The sequence below is a fragment of the Taurulus bubalis genome (genome assembly GCF_910589615.1).
Source record: "Taurulus bubalis genome assembly, chromosome: 2".
NCBI classification, from domain to species: Eukaryota; Metazoa; Chordata; class Actinopteri; order Perciformes; family Cottidae; genus Taurulus; species Taurulus bubalis.
Window position 1 is genome coordinate 6728819 of NC_136590.1, and position 22433 is coordinate 6751251.

At 45.5% G+C, this 22433-nt stretch overlaps 1 protein-coding gene across 1 annotated transcript in view; it reads right to left on the reverse strand.

The window, feature by feature from the left end:
• sdk2b (sidekick cell adhesion molecule 2b) overlaps positions 1–22433 on the reverse strand; it is a gene marked incomplete at its 3' end in the record, with an annotated part of 76112 nt that overhangs the window by 49012 nt on the left and 4667 nt on the right. The window contains exons 2-5 of the mRNA XM_079237365.1: positions 14892–14998; positions 12342–12489; positions 2717–2850; positions 396–507 (exon numbers count right to left, since the gene is read on the reverse strand). Of these exons, the coding sequence (XP_079093491.1) occupies positions 396–507; positions 2717–2850; positions 12342–12489; positions 14892–14998 (501 nt within the window). The remainder of the gene's footprint in view (positions 1–395; positions 508–2716; positions 2851–12341; positions 12490–14891; positions 14999–22433) is intronic.

Genomic DNA, 22433 nt, shown 5'->3' on the forward strand with positions numbered 1-22433 from the left:
TTCATATTTTTATACTATTAGACATTTTGCATGAAATTGTCATATTTTGCATATTGCTTTTTGAGTTATGGCCAAACATGTGTTTTGCTAGGTCACAGTGACCTTTGACCACCGAAATGTAATCAGTTCATCCTCGAGTCCAAGTGGATGTTTGTTCCAAATTTAAAGAAATGCCCTTCATGCGTTCCTAAAAAAATGTGGGAAAAAAAAACCTCTTTCCAGAATCTCTCATACAACCTCTTTTCGTTCTCGTTGCTATGGATATTCCACAGGAAATGCCGAAACTCCATTTACAGTGGAAAAAAAAAACCATCTCCTGATTGTAATTCTCCTCACTGATTGAAGTCGACCGACCCGTCCACACACACGTGACCCTGCAGCTGCAGCGTGTTTACCTGGCGTTGGCGACACACTCCATCGTGACCTCCGAGGTGCCCGTCACCACGCTAGTGTTCCTGGGAGGGATGATGATGGTCGGGGCGATGGGGTCTGCTGGACCTCCCACATCTAAACAAACACAAACCAACAAAAAACACACACACAAACACACACGTGGAGAGGTTTAGCACCGAGCACTGATCTCGATAGATAAATAGAAATGATGCATTTATCAGCGTCCTACTCATTTCATTTCCACCCAGTGCATTCTGGGGGTGGGGGGGGTGCTTATCGACGTGACATATTGAAACTGACCGGTGAACACAGTGTATCTCAGCGATGAGCCGAATAGGACGAGGCGGTGCACTGGCTGTGTATAATGAGACGTCTGCTGGAGAACCAGAAACAGGGACAGAGAAATGTTGCCTGACAAACACGAAGCTGACGGGGTGAACAGGCCGCTGTGTGTACGGGCGCCGGTATAAAAATGTGTTCAGAACTCCGCATGCGCAGACTAGTTCATATCTGTGTGTGTGTGTGTGTGTGTGTGTGTGTGTGCGCTGTAAGCGTCTGAGACAGACAGCCCGTGGCGCCGGGAGCGCGGTGTGTGCGTGTGCCGCTTGAGATGTGTCATGTCTGTGATAAAGTCGCACTGATCCGTCAATCCCATCATGCCCTGGGAGTGCGCTCGTGGCTGCACATGTCAGATGCAGCTACGGGGGTTGTCATGATTCAATCTTAGCAATCTTGGGTCATCAGTTTGCAGTGTGTAGGGCATGTGTGCACCCCTCCACACACACACACACACACACACACACACATTAACGGACCAAAGTTCTCAAAATGTACTTCAACTAAATAATTCAACATATGTGTTAAGTTCAAATCGAGTTTTTATAAACTTTCTCCCGAATACTCGCCTCCCCAGAGTTCTCTTTGACCTTTGCCCTCGCCAAGTCTTAGGCATGTGCATGTTGGAGGCGAGGGCTCATGGGAAATGCATCGTCGGGGACGTCGCTGCAGGAGCCGCAGCATACGGACAAATGCGCATGTGTGTGTGTGTGTGTGTGTGTGTGTGTGCGCGCACAGCCAATCGCAAGCACTCACTCAAATGCAACACAGCTGTCAGTGCAGGCTCCACCGGCAGCATGCCCGTCACTGTGTGTGTGTGTGTGTGTGTGTGTGTGTGTGTGTGTGTGTGTGTGTGTGCATACGTGGTGCGTGAGTGGAATGCTCATGTAAATGCACGCTGTGATTCACTGAGACCTGCCACGTTAAGACCTCCTGCTAGACTCTCGATATAACCTGCATCAGAGTGTGTGTGTGTGTGTGTGTGTGTGTGTGTGTGTGTGTGTGTACGTTCTAGTATAATCAACTCTTCCACTGTTCCCCATAGGCTATTTCTGTTCCCTTGTGTTGTCAGCTGTAATATCTTTCCCTCACCCTCTCATCCACTTCCTTCATGAACTCCAGTCTACCGTGTCATAAGACGCTGTCTGTTAGCTTTCCTCTAACATTTCACTTTGCCGAGCTAAAGCTCCCCCGAATTGGTTTTGATATGTGTGTACATATTGTTGTTGCAGCAGCTAAGGGTGCTGGTGAATATTAAGAGCTGCTTGGCAGTCAAACAGCCGGCCGGTGTCCCTGTAGCAATAAGAGCAATGAGATTCTATCGGATCGCAAACACATCCTCCACATCCTTTACTGGAAAAGAAGCGATCCAACAATGTAGAAATACGACACAAGTATGAGCCCTGCATTCAAAATGTAACTAAAAAATGCAATGTAATAAGTTAAATGTACTTTTACGTTAAATATGACAAGCACTCAATCTGCATATTATTTGCAGTGGGGGAATAGAACTAAGCACATTTACTTAAGTTTTTATAAATATGAGTCGGGTTCATACGATTGTGTCCACTAAATAATTACTCGATTTAACAGATCTGTAAAATTGAGTTTCTCCATAAAGAATCACACTTTAAATGTTGTTTTAACCAGAGATGTGCTCTCAAGTTTCTGAAATAAGTCATTGAGGAAAAAAAAGACTAATCCAACAAAGAAATCTAAGAAGAGAAAGCCTTAACGTTGAGTATTTTCCATTCATATCCCTTTATACTTCCACCTAACATGCTGTACTTTTCATTCAACTACATTTACATTATTTCTTTATTTCACATTCAAAAGCCACATGATGCGATGTTAATTAAACGTTAAGGGCGGTTCTGGAGCAAAGGTCTGAACGTGCTCTAGCTGCTTCCCACGTTTGCTGTTGCGTAAGGCGCTCCGGCTCGACCCCGCTCGTGACCCCGTGTGTTTACAGTGTGCGCTTACTCACTCTCTACTGACAAGGTGATGGGCTGGCTGGTCTTGTTCTCTCCGTTCTTGTCGTTCACCGCTTGGACGTAGTAGCGGCCGGCATCCGGCGCCACCGTGGACAGAATGACCAGCGTGTTGTCCAGAGTGATGGAGCTGAGGAGGGAACCGGACAAGGAGAGCGGTTTTTTAAAAATCAGTATTATAAAACATACGGAAAACCAGAAGATAAAGAGCAGGGGAAGTCAAGTTGGTGTTGGGAATCCAGCTGGAAAAATCAAAAGTTGCTTCTTTTGCTCTTTCAAAACCAAGGAGTTCAGAGAAAGCTTCTTCAAAAAAACTAAAACACAATGCGTGTTCAGTGACTACCTAATGAGAGCTAAATATGTTTGGAGTCTGCTTGCGTGTCCACACTTGATCCCACGGCTGGAAAGGGCATTACACATTTTAACATTTTAATTACCCTGTTCAAGCCGCATTAGGTATATCGATCTGCAATGTGTAAACACGGCGTTGGTGCTGACTGGGCAGGGGCCCGGAATATTGACATCCTCCCTTGTTCATACTTCTCCTCGCGGTCCGCTCTGAAATATGATCGCCCTGCGTAATAACCCACGGCTTTTTAATTGACTATTTGTACCCTTCTGCTTCGAGTGCTCTGCACTCTGGCAGCCGAGCACTTTTTTGGCAGGAAACAATAGTCTTCCTCGTCGGCTGCTGAAGTGACGACTGTGTGAGCGCTAATCCGTTTTCATCAGGTGTTTCTTTAGTCGTCTCTCCCTCGTCTCTGTAGCAACCGGTGAGGGAGAAATCTTCCTCCCTCCCCTGTGCCGAGCTGGCGTTACAGCCCCCTGACTATGTTTACGATCAATATGTTCTTATCGTCTGTGCCTGTTCAACAATCTGCCGGTAGATAGCTCGTTCCAACTGGGTGCCTCCCTCCGCATACAGCTTTTCCTCTTGGCCTTATCAGTTCATCTACTGGTCCGTCTCTCCTCAGCTCCATCCATTCCACCAGATGCTGGATGTAGTCATGTGAGGCGGCGCTATCTGGTCATCTACCCTGGTGGACACACAGCTACTGAACCCCATCAACACAGCAGGTCAAATGTATTCCAGATAAAACCCTAAATAGCACGTCGATGACACTGGACTAATGCACGCTGAAATCCCTCACGCCAGGAACCAGACGAGAGTTTCAGTCGCAGACCAATCAGACGGCTCGGTCAACAACTAATCTATTGAATTGATTTACATCATCGATTAGTTGGGTCTATGTTTTGATGCCCGGCACGCGCCTGTGGAAACTTCTCCTGAGGCGCGGCGGTGAGGCTCAACTGATTGATAACAGGAAATGAAACCGTCTTAGTGCAGAGCCAAATGCACGATTATGGGTTGTGGCTTAAAAACAGACGTAATAGATGCTTGTGGAAGATAACACCTGGCTACACTGGGGGAGAAACACACGTATCCGATCAAATACATACAGTAAATGTCACATTTACATATGGTTTTCGGTGCATGGCTGCATCCCCAATGTCCATTTATCTGAAATATTTATTTAGATTGTGTTAAAATAATACAATTTAGCTTCTTTTTTTGTCTGATTAATAATGGATTAGCCAAAGTTATTATCAAAATAAAAAAAATGGTATTAATAACTACATAATTACAACATGATTTTTGCAGTTCTATTTTTTTTTATGTGCTTTGGATTGAACAATATAAAATATGTGAGCTAAATATTTTTGAATGAGCCAAATTAACTGAGCAGATCATAATTATTTTTCGCATATATGTCACACTGGGATAAATTTTTAGGTTAACGTCCCGATGTGACGTATGTGTCACAACGTTTTTTATCTGATTTGTTTTAAATCAGTTTCTTCAAGCAATGTGCTCACAGTAGGTTCAATATATTAAAGGACATGTCAATTGAGAATTATAATTCTTAAAATGGGTAAATATGACCTTTAACAATGAAAAACAAGCTTTTTAAATTCAGCATTTTCTTCAAATCTGTCACAACCTGGATCAGCCATTTTGGAAAGGTTGTTATGGGATCATAAAATCACATGACCCACCAAGATGTTCAGTAGGTGTCACTTTGGGACTTCATGAGTTAAAATCAAGGATGAAGCTGTACGTGGAACTTTTCCAGAACACTTAAATTACCTTTTAATCAGAAATACACTATACATTGTTAATGTGGTAAATGATTATTCTAGGTGGAAACGCCTGGTTTTTAATGAAACATCTACATAGGCGTATAGAGGCCCATTTCCAGCAGCTATCACTCAGTGTTGTAATGGTACGTTGTGTTTGCTCATCGCATAGAAGACTAATGGATGATTATAAAACCCTTGTGCAATTATGTTAGCAAAGCTTAAAACAGTCATGCTGGTGAGAGAAGCTATACAACTGGCCTTCCTTTGAGCTAGTTGAGTATCTGGAGCATCACATTTGTGGGTTCATTATACTCTCAAAATGGCCAGAAAAAGAGAACTTTCATGTGAAACTCGCCAGTCTGTTCTTGTTCTTAGAAATGAAGGCTATTCCATGCGAGAAATTGTGAAGAAACTGAAAATGTACAGAACCACTTTTTAGCTCCAGAGTGGCATGAAAGAAAAGCATCGGACGTAGCACAAAAGCTACCTGTGCTGTTAGCATTGAAGCTACGATAATTTATGAGACGCATCCTCGGACTGATCTCTCAAAGCAGCTCCAGTCACTCGGCTCATTTGGGATTCCTTGTGCACGCTGAGACTGAAAAACTTCCTAAAGCGACTGGCAGGCCTCAATGGCTGCAGCTTATGATCTGCGGTAAATATTTAATGCTAGCTTGCTGGAGCGGTGACATCCTGGACGCACGGCCATGAATTATGGATCCCACCCCCTCAGGGATGTGGGCAGAACGGAAGTGTCCAAAGCGGCTGAATGAATCCCAGGGGACCTTTTCTCAAACGGGGACACAATCCGGGGCTTAGCTTCTTTACCTGTCGCTTAAGAAACTCTCGACGATGAATATACAGGGCAGCGCCGGTAAGTTATAGGAGGCTGGGTTTTTTATACGGCCTGGAGGAGACGGCCCATTCTCGGCGTGATAATGTACAGCATCTCCAAAGTCCACTCCCTACTCAATAACTCCGTCCAAGCTCAAGCCAAATAAGTTTTACCATCGTCCAGAGCATGCCCTTGATTTCATCAATAATAGTGGGAGTGGGAGACAATTTGTCCCCCCCGGGCGAGTTGATTTTAATGCTGAGCGTTCCGTCCCCTCAGCTTGTAATCAGGCCGCTGCAGTGGGGGTCACACGTTGTTGCACGCCGTGTTCAGCGGGTCTAACGGCTCCCTGTGCTCGCCGGTCCTCAGGGATCAGAGACCGCATGATGCAGGGAGAAAATTAAGAGTAAGCCAATTATCCAGAATGGCTTTACATGTATATCAAGGGAGCAGGAGGAGGTAGACTGGTAATGGAATTGTTCTTTTTTTCTTTTTTACCAGCCTCCTGAAGTAATTTCCTCACTTTAGCATGTTGCTTTAAAAAAAAAAAAAAAAATTCTCATTATCTCTCTGAATGCATTTTGGTCATCCTTATTACAATCCCCAGTCTGTCAGTGGTGTGTGAGCAGCTGCTTGTAATGATGGCTCACCACGTAACCGGCACGGTGGGGGGATTTATCAAGACACAGAGCGGAGAAATTTGGACTAATCAGATATGTAGGAACACGCCTCTGGACCTGTCTGGTTTTTGAGTCTATCCCTGCGACTTTGAATGCTTTCTCTTTTTACCCCAACACAATTTCCTTTTTCCCCGCGGTCCTGGCAGGCCGGACGGCTGCTCGGAAACATCTCGGCCGAGTCTGCATGCTTCATGTGTGCCGTCCCAGTTTTTACCTGCAGCAAGAAGCGGTACTGACCTCATACGCAATTACTTTCCTCTGGATCAATTTATTTATGCGAGGCGTCAGGGGCGGCTTTTCATTGAATGCCAGCCTGATAATGATTCCGTAGAACTTCAATCAATAATGATGATGAGGATTCATGTTCGATTGAAATGGGAGCGTAAATCATCTACAGGGGTCTCTATTTGAAGCCTTCTATTAATCGTAGGGCATTACATATTTATTTAACTCTTTGCATGTTCACTATTAGAAGGAAGAAATGAGAAAGTACTGCTTATTTATTTGCAGGCAACATACGCAACTATTTCTTATAAGACTCAACATATCAGGCAAACGGCATTACGAGGAAATTAAATAAGCATTGATTCAGCGGTGCTCTCTTTATTTGAGAACGCATCATCCCTGGACTCATTTTCACAACTACCGATATCTCTGTATCTGGTTCAATCGCTGCACGTTGTGTGCATATCTTATCGTGTTAATCCACTTCTGTGACAGAGCTGTGTCTGTTCATCACACACACACACACACACACACACACACACACACGTACGCACACGTACGCACGGGAGGGAGGGAGGGTTTTGGCATCTGTCGTGGCTGTCCCTCTCCGCCGGGCCTAACCTCGCTCCACAGCCTCAGACCTCCATTACATGCAGACAAATGGCCCCGGTCAGCGAATTGCCCCCAGGAGAGAGAGAGAGAGAGAGAGAGAGAGAGGGAGAGAGAGAGAGAGATAGAGAGAGAGAGAGAGAGAGAGAGAGAGAGAGAGAGAGAGAGAGAGAGAGAGAGAGGGGGGTTGACCGGATCAAGCAGCTCACATGGCTGGCTAAAGTATGAGTCAAACTACAGCCAGTAGACAGATGAAGGCAAAAAAAAGAGTCAACAGAGAGATAGAATGGTGGAAGAAAAGCAGCAGGCTACTTGTCCTACTGCTCAATAGACCTCTGATGATAAAGCCTCAACTCCTGGGGAGAGAGAGAGAGATGTGAAGAGTTCAGCCCATGTTTTCTCACCGGGGGCAAGAAGTAGAGATTTGTGGCTCGCTGCTCAACTTCTGCAGTGTTCAGGAAACGGTCAAGTAAAAAAAAAAACGGAAGGTCAACTAGTGACATCTAAATAAACTCAAGGTCATTTTTGCTTTGCCGGGCGAGCAAACATTTTTTTTTTGTATTTACAAAACCAAACCCCAAAGGGTGTCCCTGAATCCACCCATCAAGTGAACTCAAACCTTAAACTTTATTACATGACATGTGCTCTCTGTATTTAACCCATCCATAGTCATTAGGCAGCAGTGGGCTGCAGAGAGGCGCCCAGGGAGCAACTGGGGGTTCAGGGTCTTGCTCAAGGACACTTTGACATGCAAACTATGGGGAGAGCAGGGATCGAACCGGCGACCTTGTGGTTGCAGGACGACCCGCATTCCCATGAGCTACAGCCGCCAGTAACACTTCGAGCTACAGTAGAGCTAAAAAGATGTATTAATTACATAATTAGTCGATGGACAGAAATTGGGAGTTATTTTGATAATCAATTTATTGTTTGAGTTATTGTATTTTTTTTGCAAAAATGCTGGCTAATTGACTAATCATTCAAGAATCAACAGATTAATCAATTAAGAACATATTTGCAAGTTGCAGCTTAGTTTTGGTACACAATTCAAAACAATACTTTCTTTCTATTCTTTCGGCATATTCCAATATTGATAACTGAACCTTTTTTTTCCCCATTCAGCACACACATTTTGGTCAGAACTCAAAACGTATTGAGGTTCATACATGAATGTAGTCCTGAAACAATTGAGAGATAATCCATCAACAATTCGGATAATAATTCTCAAGGGATTTATTCAGCAAGACAAAACAATCAGTTTGAAGACGCGTCCTTGGGTCTGGGATGGATTAATCAGGAAATTATCCACAAATAAATCAATAAGAAGAACAAAATAATACTCTATTTACAGGCATCCATTCCTCCCTACATCCACGCGCATGTTGTTGGGTTGTTCTCCCTGACATTCCCTCCCTTGTGACCTGCAGGTTGTCGGGTTCATGACTAATGCTGGGCAGTTGGTCACAGGGAAAAGCAGAGAAAGGGCCCGGCTACTCACTGGCCCTTGTGACTAATGGGGAATCCATATCAGGCTGACAGGACCAGAGCATCACAGGCAGGGGCCATTAATTGATCAGTGGCTACAGCAGATTACTCAGGGGAATTGCCATGTGTGTGTGTGTGTCAGGGATGTCCTCCCATTGACTCCACCGGATCAGGCTCCTCTGTGTTCTGTCTTAACGGACACCTCTACAAGGTTGTTTTCAGTGTAATGCAGATAAATCCATGCCTAAGTGTCAATGGGAAAAGTTTCCGCGAGAGGAAACCAGGTAGCGGGCAGTAAGTCGTCGTCAGTGGTGAAGTAATGAGCGGACTGGCTCGGCTTTATCCGGCGGCGGACTCACCTTCTAGCCAGCAGCCCTGCATTTCCTGGCAAATGTGTTTACTGAAGGAGCCTCTGATTATACACCACATTAAGTCCCCGGAATAACACAACAAATCACGGCAGCTGAATAGAAAAAGACCCTGCCAAATGCATTCCCATTCAATAAGGGAAGAATAATGACCGTTAGTGCTAAATAAGTTATTTTCCCTCTCTGCATCCTGCTCTACATCACAACTCAACATAAGACGCGAGGAACCCCGGGTGAACCGATCCATCGGCGGGCAGTTAGACCAATACCCCGGTGCGTATTTTTAGCGCCGAGCTTAAACGAGGACACCATTCCTTGAGCCTGGACGGCGGACAAGAAAGCCATCGGAGAGAAACGCCACAATAAGTGAATCCGTAAGTTTATGGGCGCGCCGCGGGAGTCTTTGCCCGACGCCAAGAACAACAGCTGCAGAGGCAGTATTCACTAAGTTCCTGTGGGTTTCCTTCACACACGCAGGGGGCCTTGCGCACTCCCGCTTTTGGCCACAGGGGCCGCCAAAACCAGCACAAAATACTCGTAAACAGGAACCACCAGGTTTCCCGTGCTCCATGAATGCGGCATCATGCGCAATGTAACTCCATCAATTCCAATATCTTGCTAAGGTTTGCAACTCCAATAATACCAACAGTATATGTTGAGGCGTCTACAGATATGTATTTACTCAATATGCACACAGTTCACCTCACAAAAGGCCTTGAAATCAACAAGCGTGGAGGGATTCTGATTTCCAATCTTTTTCCACCTTTCTACTGCAAAAAAAGAGCAAGACCAGACAAGAACACAGCCTCCCACTATGGGACTTCAATTGAAGAAGCAACTGACAGCATTTCCACACAGTTCAGGCCAAATTGATCACAGTGAATGCAAACACAATGCGACAAATAATGTAGCACAAGTACAGACGCCTGCGGAGGAAGCGTCCATTTAAATAGCTGCTGGTTGGAGGTGATTACCGCAGTTATTCTGGGTCTGGCTGTTTCTTTCCCCTCTCTCTTCTAAGGCTGAGGTGTGATTAAGCAGAGCACAGGGAGAAGAACAAGACAAACCCCCGGAGAGCCTGCAAATTAAAGTTATGACACCTGAAGAGGGATAGCAGGAGCATGGTACAATGTGCAGAGGAAGGAGTAAAAAGCAGTGGAAAAGTAAAAGAGATTTTCTAAATGAAAGAGAAATGCTCTCCATGGTTGTAGTTCATTGCAATTTTTCTCCTCTTGCTCCCTTCACTGATATTCGACATGGTATCTTGGCACACTTGGATGCTGCAGGTGGAACAGTCTTACGATGACTATTACTGTGATACATAGACGCCCGTGTGGCGCTGTTCTAAGAGACCACACGGCGCTGGAAAAACAGCCTTCGTCAAGGTAACACTTGCAGATCGGCGTTGAGCTCTCTCAGTCACCCCCACGAGTCAGACTTTGATGCCTCTGCAGAGTCAACGCTAGTGGCACGAATCAAATTCAATTAAATGATTTTCAATAAAAAAAGGCCGCCTGTTATCAACGGTGCTCATTTGCACAGAGTGACCTTGATGGTGTGCGCGCCGCATTAGCATTCTCAGAGCTGGAGGGTAGGTGGTGGCGAGGATGAAGAGAAGCACAAGTACACACAGTGGGTTGCCGGAGATGGAGACAAAAGCAGAGAGAGAGAGAGAGAGAGAGAGAGAGAGAGAGAGAGAGAGAGAGAGAGAGAGAGAGAGAGAGAGGAGGAGCTGAACGGGAGTAAACTACTAGAGTTGGAAGATGCTCTGTTGGACCTTTCTCGCCAAAAATCATCCAACAAACTTTCATCTCAATAATCTCTTCGAATAGCAACTTCAAAAAAGAGAGCGAGCCCCACGCGTCTCTGTTGTTTGACCTTCTTTCTTAGCTGCTTCTCAAAAAGTAATCCGCATATCCACAACAAGACAGAACGAAATCGACGCGGCCGGCCGATCCGCGTACCGGCCGGCAGCCTTCAGCGCCTCAGTCAGTCATGGCCGTCTGGCTCATTGTCATTCTAGGTCAGGGTGTGATTACTGATGATGAGCAGCTGATAAGAAAGATTCACTTTAACCAAGGGCAAGGTCACCTCCCACTGCGAAGAAATGCAGATGTGATGCGATTGGGATAAGTGCCTTTTTAACACACACACACACACACACACCCCAAAAGTCTTTTCCGCACAAACACAGCAACACAGAGGTGTGTGTACACACTCTCCACCCCAAAAACAAAAGCCAATCAATGAAAGAGAAACAGAAGCCCCATCACCGTGAGGGAAGATGTAAAGCATCTAGCCGAATGGGAGCTACAATATCGATAAGAATATTGTGAAAAATGCAGCCAATTTGATCAAAATCTGTTCGCAGGTCTTGGTGAGTTGTACTGCATTTGTGAAAAGAAAAAGAAAATCCTTGAAATACAATGAGAATCATCGGGTGTGGAGTGAATCTGTATCCCTCTCCTCATCTTGAGGGTAGCAGCTCAAGGATACTTTATTAGAATAACACACTTGACACCTAAACGTAATGCATGTAATAGAAAAACACGATATCTCCGGTTCTGCTGAATCAATTTGAATCTTCTTGCCTCATTATGAGTCCGACAATGTTATAGGTGTGCGAGGCTTAATCGGTGGAGGGCTCTTTTAACAACATATAAGCCTGATACATCAATGTGCATTCATTCATTTTTCACGAGTCTAAGATTGGAGCGTCCAGGATCAGAACTGAAGGACGACAATTGTCCACCGCTCCAATCGTCGTCCGAGCAGCGAATCGGAAAGAGAGGACGCCTCTTTCCCCAATCCGCCTCTCTCCATTTACACCTTTCCTTTTGAAGCGAATAGAATGGGGAAGGCAAACCAACAATCCCATCTTAAGCTGTCATCGGCCCGTGGTGCTGCCGGCTGGCGGATACAGATAGGTGACCTCAGAAACACACGGCCTCCAATTGTGAGACTAAAATGAAGACTGGAATAAATAAAAGTGATATGTTTAGGTTTTCTCCTGCAAATAAGAAAACGAGGAGCAAAGCGCCTTTGGTCTTGTCGTCTCGCAGGGTGAGTTCAAACCCTCCCTTAGCACAACATGTAGCGAGATGAATGACGAAGGGCAGGTAGGAACAGACGCTCTCAAACTAAAGCACTCAAAGGGAACAAACGGGGCTCAAAGAAGTGTTTACAGGATCAAACGCACATCGAAGGAAAAGCCCTCCCCCCCGAACAAGGAACAAAGAAAACAAGTGCATGAATACAGAAAGGAAAAAGGACTTACATGCGACTGCTGGGTGGAATCTTGCGGCCGTCTCTGAACCAGGTGACCTGTGGCTGGGGGAAGCTGCGGATGCGCGGCGCCGCGACGACGGCGCCCTCTCCCTGAGAGACTGACTGGGTGCGTTCGCCCTCCTCAAAACTGCCCATAACTGCAGGACAACAAAAAAAACAAAACACACAAAAGACGGAGACAACAAAGTGAGAAAAGGGCGCACAAAGCCACAGACACCAAATCTCCCTTTTCTTTCTCGAATCTGACTTTTGGTTTCCGCGGAGCTTTTTTTTTTTGCCATCTGCTTCCTGTTGTGAAATGTTAACAGTGAGCCACTTTGATGGACAGCGCTGTGTTGTTGCCATGGTTTCCGCGGTGCATCAAGAAGAAGAAAAAAAGCCAGAAGGAACCCGAGATGTAATGACTCACAGAGGGACACGGAGGGGACGCTAAATTGACTCATATTCATATTCCGTATCCTCCCTTGTGGATGCATCAAGGGCAATCAATCTTGATCAGGCCCTAAATGTGTGCATTACTCAACATAGTAGATGACCAGCGCTGCAGATATTCTATTATCTCTTAATATATTTCATTTGTTACAGGGCTTTCATTCCTCCCCCGCCTCATTATATCTTTAAAAGCTGACAAAAATACCGCGCTAATATTCCCGCGTCTGCCCATTCGTAAGTGAGATCTATGGGCGAGATATTTTTTGATGGATTTTGCCTTCAATCAGCCCATAACTTCAACTGTTGTTTCGATCTCAGCGGTGCAATCCTCTGATGCAATCTTATTGGCTGATGCTGACTGTGAACCTTTATGGGACAGCAGTAACGAGCAGTGTTTGTCTTTTCTTCCTCCGCCGCTGTCTGGAAGAGAAAGTGCAGACTTTCATTTTGTGACAGCTGCATACCGTGAGTTTTTTTATTAATTTTTTAGCGCCATGAGAGCCGAGGGAAGGGTCGTATATTTGCCTACTGAATTCAAGGGGAAACAATAATGAAGAAAAATAATTTGAACGTAACATCAAACACTCAATTAACTTTTTTTCACAGTTTAGAAATAATAATATCTTTGAAAAAAAAGTGGTGGATCAAGGTATGGGTGCTTTGAACCGGGGATGTTGGAGTGGTTGTGCATCGATGGCAATCTTATTTTTCGCTCTCGCGCGCACTCTCTCTCTCTCTCTTTCAAAGAGAATAAAAAAGGTAATCTGGCTTTGCGGTGGAGCTGTGGTGCTTAGCTTAAATGAAAATCTGGGAAGTGTGCAAATCCCCTGACTTTGATCTGCGGTTTTCGGCAACGTGACGTCCTCCTCCCCTTCCGTAAACTCTAATGCCTCGGCGTGTTTCCCTTTCTCCGAGGTGTGTCTCCGCAATCCCAATTGTGCCGCCTCAATGGAAGAGTTTGCAAAAGAGATCTCCGCATCTCTCTCTCTCTCTCCCATCTTTTTTTCCCCTCTCCCTTCTTCCATCCCCTGTGCATCTCATCCATTTTCTTTTGCAGGTGTCCTCAATTCTCCTTTTTACTCGCCGTCCGTATCCCCTCCGTGAGCAACTGATGAGGTGGAGGAAGAGGAATTATGGAAATGGGAAGAGGTGGGAATAAAGAAACCAGAATAGCAGTGGGGGTGGAAGCCAAGAAATAAATAGAAAGCAGTGGTGGCCAGACAACTGACAAATTCCAAAAGAGAGGGAGGAAGAGCGACGACACAAAAAGAAACAGTGATGGTGGCAACAAAGAGTCCGACTGCGGGAGGAGAGAAGAAGATGCTGAAGGCAGCGGTTAGCTGGAGAAACAGCATGTTAGCCCAATACTTATAGAAAGGGACCGGTGGGACCCGCTCTGTCTCCCTCCCATCTCTTTCTCCTCGCACGCCTGGTTGGCCGCATTGTTCAGTCAGGTACAGCGATGTGTCACATCTACTCGGATGTCGCCGGAACACGGGCAAGCCAACGGACCCGGCACACCCCGGGAGGGCGGGATGACGGGCGTAGGAGGGCTGCGCCTACGGCGGGGTGAGGTCGGTTCGTGACAGCGCTCCACAGACGCCTCCGCGGTGCGTTTGTTTTGTGGCGTAATTGCTCGTTAACAAGACATGGGAGCCGAGCGGCCGCGAATTTAGCCGCGAATTTACAGGAAAACGCGGGCCGCGCCGGAGCTCCGATTTTCGGGGCGAGAAATGACAGATGTTGTTGACAAAAGCGAGAGAACGGAGTGAGCGGCGGTCAGTTTTTTTCGTTTTTTTAAACGACCACGGCAACAATATCAATCTAATGAGAATGCTGAGTGGAACAGCTGTCCGGGTTGATAACACCCCGAATGATATGCAGGTAGATCTTTCACCCAGCCAGCATCTGTCCCTCCATAGTCAGTCCTTGGTACAAAGGCAACCAAACAGAGTGTCGGCATACTGTGTACTCTGCAGGCAGTCAACACACACACACACACACACACACACACACTCTCCCTTCCTCCGCATCCATCATCCGTCCTTTTATTCGTCCATTAGGCCCATTCATCTGTGTTTCGCCTCCATCCCGTGCGGATACTTACAGGCCACCTGTACTTCTGTGCGCCTCTGCAGAAGGGCTCCCACCCGATTCCTCACGATGCAGCGGTAGAAGCCAGCATGGGAGCGGTCCAGCGAGGGGATCAGGTACCTTTAATAAGCACAGACACCAGAAACGGATGAGGATTTATTTAAATTGCAATAAACTGGTAAACTAATCAAGACCAAAGTAGAAGTTTAAAAGGGTACTTATGTAAAGACACAAACACAGATATTTGCATATTTGCAAGCATGAACACACACACACCAGCGTCTGAGAGCGCGCGTGCGCGTGCAGACACACACACACACACACACACACACACACACACAAACGTAAGACCATCTAATAGATGAACAAGGGCACAGAGGACATCGGAGCTTAGCTATTGTTTATTCCAATGATAATGATGCTCGAGAGGCTAACCCAGCTTCCACAGCAAAGCTCTCCACAAAGACACACACACACACACACACACGCGCACACAGACGACAAACACATTGCAAACACACACATGCACCAAATCCCCCGGGACGAAGGTGGAAGCTGTGCGTCTCCAGCAGTTGACGCTCTCCCTCTGACCTTGACTTCTTGTGTCCAGCTGTGGCTGCAGTACCGCCTCCCTGCCATGTGGAGGCAGCGTAACCTGTACTTTACCACGCTGCTGTACCGTGGAGACTAACTACCCACTTGATGTATGTGGTGTCTTGAGCCACATCTGGAGATACAGCTGATGCCAAAGGAAAAAAGTGGCAAGTGCTGATGATAAAAAAAAATGCCCGCAAACCTTTCATTATAACTATAATTAAAACGTATCTCATGTCACACTACTGAGACTCACACAGGAAACACCCTCGTGAGAACAACTTAAATCCCCACACAGCGGCTTCCGCTACTTTTTCGCACCACAACAGCACCGCCTTCGAGGAGGGACTTTCCAACTCTTTCCCCAATTTACACGATTCATTGCATTGAGACGACAAAGACGGACGTAAGACACGGAGCTCTTGGAGTGTGACGCAGCCCGGAGGAGGCCGGGGTGATCTTAAGTGGCCATTCAAAACGGTCCTATGTGTGTGAGTGTGTGTGTGGAACAGCTGTTGGAAAGCATCACTTATGAACAAACGACCAGTCCACTGGCTTCAGGAAGAGACACCTGCAGATGCTCATCAGTGATCAATGCTTGTTTGACTGTGTGCATGTGTCTTCTTGGGTATCTGGGTATATATCAGAGTATATCTATGAGCGATAACCTCCACGGCGCTCCAGGATACAGAATGGATGCTCTATTTTGAGGCATTCGAGTCATTCATTTCGGAGATCGGGGCACCCAGACTGCTCCGAAGGGCCAGGCGTCATCGCGACAGCAGCTTGCAATCACTAATAAATGGCGGAGACACGTGGAGCGACCGACGGCAGCACAACATGCAGAAGTTGTGTGAATTAGCCGTGAAAGCGAACTGTGCACGTTTAATTTGAGTCATTCTAGCACAGCGCAGCCTTGTCAAAATAAATACTTCTTGCGGGAGGTGAAACACTTTGCTGTCACATTCCTGCACGCTACGTGCTCAAGAGTGCTAAGCGCACTGCCAGGCAGGATGTCGGAGTGCAACAGCAGTGATGGGATGCGTTTCTTTTTTTTGTTGCAAATACATGCAATTAGTTTAAAATGTGTGTTTTTTTAAAGTAAAGTGGCTTTATTTGCATTAATACATGTTTGGGAAGAGCTGTAGTGAGTGATATAGAAGCGAAAGAGAGCGATTCAAAAGTCGGACACGCTGCCTGCAGGACAGTTGGGACACGTTCACAGAAACAACGCTTTGGTTGAGGACGAGGGAGTCGCATAGAGTGCTACAGTGTGTGTAGGATGTTGCCTTAACAAACAGTACTCAGACTAAATATACATGAATAGACACATTTTCACAGACTGCCAAAGGCTTAAGGGAAAAGAAGCGAAATGAAATGCTACTTTCCAAGAGGCTGCGTTAAAATCAGCAAACCAAACACACACACACACAAGTGTGCGAAATGAAACGCAACACAGAGAAGCAGAATATATTGTTTTGGAAAGTCCTTGTGAATTTGAAAATAAAATCCCGCTTCAAAGTCGTACCAGGCGTCTTCGTGCCTTCAGGGTTGCAAAGTAAAGTTACTTAATACCAAACATACAAATAGAGATGGGTGACAAATTAAAAGAAAAACTCGCATCCAATTAGGAGCAGCCAGAACAACTTCAATGTGCCGCGGAGGAGATTCTTCACGTCTCTGAACTGGGAAACCAATCCTCCCCCCAAAAAAATACTCTCTCATTTAGTGTTTTGACGATGGCGGCAGAGAGCGCCAACGCTCACTCATCATTAAACCCCGTAGGGTGGCATGTGCAATTATTTTGCTTTCTCCACTCAATTTGAGCTTTTCTTTCATCCGTCACCGGTCTGCATGTGACGTGTCTCTGTGTCGGGAAGCTTTACTTTTGGCCACATGTCAGTGTGCAAAAAGCGCTGACGCGTTCAGAGCACAGCCACATGTTGGTGTAGCACAGTGGGTCTTGTGTTGTGTTCAATGACATCTGTATTTCTCACAGCTGGAGACACAGTCGACCAATCAGAACGTTGTACAAGAATGGGGATGTCGGCAGTCTGTACAGGGTTCATACACATTTTGACAAATGGATTTCCTTGACTTTTCCATAAGGTTAAACTCAATTTCCATGACCAAACATTTTGTGAAATCTCGGTGTAAACATGAAAAAGTGATAAAATGTAGTATTTAAACTAATACTAAAGAATGAGAGACAATAGTTTGATTAAAAGAATAAACATTTATATATATATGCCTGTATGTATGCCTGCTTATATTTTGAGCGTCTTTCTTTTAAAAGCATATTCATTATTTCAAACTCAGCGTAAATGAACGACATGAACACATGAATATAACACATTTACATGACTTTTCCAAAACTTTTGGGATTTTATTTTTTTCAACGACTTTTCCAGGCCTGGAAATAACCATTTTAAAATCCCAAGACTCTTCCAGGTTTTCCATGACCGTAAGAACCCTTCTATACATCCGGCTTGCTACCTGGCTCCATTCATGGAAAATAGCAGACAAAATGAACAGAAATAACACCTCTTGAATCGGCGTATTTTGCATATCGCTGTGTTAAAATGTGAAGACAACCGGCTGCCAGCAAACACAGCTTCTGTGTCGACAGAAAATTGACGTGTCACTCACTGCTAATTGTTTCGGGAAACACAAAAAGACGATCCCGTTTCCCGAATGGAAATATCCCGACATTAACATGATATCAGGCTCAGTGAATACAGGGGAAGGAACATTGGCAATTGGTGCCAGATTATTAAAGTCAGAACAAAAGCAAAGTTTCTCCTGTTTTATTCTCGATGAAAATGTCTCGAGTGCCCGCCTCTGCGCTTTTGAAGTGGCTGCCACCGAAGGGAAGTGGCGCTGCAATAACAAATGGTTGGGTGTGTTTGAAGGCTGCTAATATCCATAAAAAAAAGTGGTATCAAATCTCATTAGCAGCAGCGTCAGTTGGACCCGAAGGACTAAATGAGTTTTGGCCCAAAGTCTGTTTAGGCTTAATCAACTAATCAGGAGGCTGTATTAATGATGTGTGACTCCTTTCATATGTCCCATCAACTAAATGAATACAATTAAGAGTATGCGTTATGCATAGATGGAAGGAATATGAGGGGAATAGATGATGGAATAGTGTGAAAAATTAAACAACCTGTCAGTCGCGTCAAGAGTTTGGGCGGACAGGAAGCAGACGTTAAGAGAGAGACAGCTGACAGGTGGTGCCGGTGCTCCAAGTTTAACCTCGCCGGGGCCTGCGGAGAATTCACCCCGGAGCCAGAACCTTCAGGGTGACTTTAGGCGGCGCTCTCCCTCGCTCCGTCTCCCTCTCTCGCCCTGTCCTTTATATAATGAATACAATTAACCTTTGCGGAGCTGTGCGTGTTGGGGGGAGTCGGGGGGGGGGGGGGGGGGGGGTCACTGCGTTGGACAGAGATTGATTGATGTTCCTGTGGTCAGCGCACTCCGTCACATCCCCTTTAATTAGCCCCACTCGGAGGAAATGATTCGATGGATGGAAGAGGGAGGACCGGTATACGAAGTGGGCTGGAGAAGGAAGGAAGGCGGCGATGGAGGGAAGGATGGAGAAGGAGGGAGGGAAAGGTGACGGGATGGAGCAGGGGATGATTGGCAAAACTATAATCCTTGATTGAAGGCGACGACAGCGGAGTTTATAGCGAGTGTTCCCATAACAACAGCAAACCCGTGACCAAGGTTAGCTCCAATAACATTTTACTTAAATTGCCAGTTACGCAGTGAGATAATAAACCCTCTAACACAGGAGCACATTGTAATCACACCCTAAATGCACGGCGGTAAATCAGGACGCACCATAAATCCGGGCGTCAGTGCGTTTCCTGTCATTTCGCCGCTAAACCATTTAAAACCTGACCCCCCGAGGGCCGCCTCTCTCAATGCGCCGCCACGTCACGCCGCCACTGTTTTACAACTCGCGATGATGTTTGTTTGCTTTTTTACTCTCATCGTAGCGCTTGAAGTTTTACGACGAGGCCATCACCCTCTTTCAACGCTTTTATGTCATTTTACTTCCGTTAATGAGTTCACCTGCGGCACGGCGGCGTCCCGTTAAGACCTCGAACAGCTTGTACGTTCAGCACCGTATTAACAAGAGCGATAGCAAGAGGCAGATTTATCCCTCTGACAGGCTAATTACATATTTATTGTCGGGGAGCGCGATGGATGGATGTGCGCCTTTATTCTGATAGGATGATTATATGCTCGTAGGCATATCCAAAGTCAAATATCAAGTAAAATACTTGCCGCGTTTCCAGTTCCTCACTGGTTCCTCTGAGAGCAGCTGGCAGCAAATCAATGATCGGACCATACTCTTTCTTGGGGAGACGTCCTTTGAAAGCGTATCGATTTTTATATATTGAGATCATCGTCTCAAATTCTATAGGATGAGCGTCGTCTCTCTTCTCATCACACACGACACATGACAGGTAATAGGGGCTTCTGGCTTAAGCTTCGGCAAATCAATAGCGGGTAATTGGTCTACCGGTCCAGAGGGAGCACATCCAGATGTTCTATCTATTCTAAGGATAAAACAGATGTGACAGCGGTCTGATGGAGACTGCATTTTGACACTTTTTTTTAATATATTCAAATGACGGCTTTTTCATTTTTGTTCACTGTAGAGGTCGCAAGCCTCCACCCCAAATACGAGCTAATTACTCTATAAAGCTGCGCCGACAATGTTGTGTACTGAAAGCAGTGAGGCATCTCTGACATTTGAGTGGTGTCACATGTGATGCATATGACATTATACGAGTTGATTGAAGCGTGGGCACACATGACAGTCAGTGGGTGACAAATACCGTGCTGCATCTGCTTGGATGAAGGTCGTGGGAGGTGGAGTTTGTGAGACATTTGAACACCGTGGTCTGACAAAGTTTGGTATATTTGTTTGTTTTATACAAGCTTAGGTACTGAAAAAGTAATGTTGAAGGTGCTGCATCAATATGAAGAATTTTTCGAAAATATACAGTCAACAGCAGCAAAAGTAGTTTGATGTTTGAACCACTAGGTCAGGGGTATTCAACAAAAAGGTGGTGCGAGGTCCAGTTCGAGAGAGTTTCCTCATGCAAAGGTCCGGAACATCACAAGAATATCACATGTGTGCTATATGATGTTGTGCCATTGAACTAGCCAACAGTTGTATTAACAATGTCTGTATGTCAACAACTGACTGTCAAATTAAATAAAGTTCAATTAATTAACATTTAAACAATATTTATTATTACAGATTTCCAATTTAAATGGAGTAATTATAAATAATACATACATTATCTTCTCTTATTTCGAGTAAAATAAAGGCTGGATTTAAAACAGAAAGCTTTTGAATAATGTGACTAAATAAATTAAATAAAGTCCTTAATTCTTTTTGGGGCTCACTCAACAGTTATTTCCAGCATTCAAATTTTGGACGCAGTAGTCGTTATATTTTCTGGAGCCGACGTTGGAAGTAGCTGGACGAGTGAAGCTTTGTTAAATAAAAAAAAATAATAATAATACAAAATATACATAAACAATAAAAAAACAAAAACACAATGCGCACTCCAGTGTACAACGCCTACTCGCCGATACCCGTCCCAGCCTTTCAGGCCTTTCTGACGCCGCATGATTCTCCAACCATTCTGTGACACATGCGTCGTTCCACAATCACTGCATGATACAGCACCGGCGGCTGCACACTCTCTGGAGTGGCTCTGTTGGAATCAGAGAGTATAGCCTGCAGACTCCGAATGTAGGTCAGCGCTAAACGTTTGGGAACCTCACCAGTATGTTTCGCTCACGCCGTATCCAACCGAGTGTGCGCAACATTATGCAAAATCAGACCATACTGTGTCAACGCAGGCGCAATCACGATTACCCAAACAGTCCACGGGGCAACACGGCTACACAACATGCACACGCGTGAGACACGCTGGCGAACGGCACGTCCTCAAGTGTCCGTGGAATCGGGGAGAAGTGCTTTAATGTGAACGGCTGAGCTTTCGGCCAATTAGAAAAAAACCTTTAAGACACACACACACTCACAAATACAGTAAACATGCATCATCAAACGAATGCCACCTGTTTTTTTTTTGTTTTTTTTCTTCCTCTCTCTCGCTTTCGGTCTTTCAGACAGTCTCACTCCCTTCCACTCCGCCACAGAAAACAAGGAGTGAGTGAGTGAGTGGTAAGAAAAAGCTATTGTGTCTGGGGGCTGTGGAGGAGAATGCCAGGGAGACAGAAAATGGATGTTTTTAGTTACAGAGGGGAATCCATTAAGGTCATCCAGAGAGAGACGCTCCCTCCCGGCCCTGCCAGTCGCTGACATGAGGTGCTTCGAGTGCAGGCAACTTTTCCGCCTGTGATTTTATGCTACTGCTATACTCGTTCTCCTCAAGCAAGAACATCCCCGACCTCATCGGACCCATGAACAAGGACGACGCAACCAAAGTAAATCACGTTCTGTTAAAGTTTTCCCCCGGATCAGAATGTAGATGATTATTTTTCTTCGAAGGATACTGTCATTTCATCCGGTGAAGTGGCTCGTTGTATTATTTATTTTATTTCCATTCATTTGCAATGGAAGGGCTCTTCAAAGCTGCATATGAGGGCACTGAAGAGCAGAAATATGAGCAGATTGGGGGAAAGCATGAATATTTAGTAGAAAAAGTGTGCTATTCGGCAGAGATGTGGTAAACTATCTCCGTTGCATCGCTGCTGAAGAGAAACGGCTTCATATGGATGTGAGGCCTTAAAACAGAGTTCTCAAACTAGCTCGTGTGGCACCCTGACGTGCGTCGTCGTCACAGCAACTGACGACAATCGGCTTTTTCTTTCACCGCGGCAAACTGTTTAATGTCTTCTCTACGCACACAAACCGTCAAAAAGCATTTGGGAGGTGAGCAACAGCAGCAGCAGTGAGAACAATACAGCA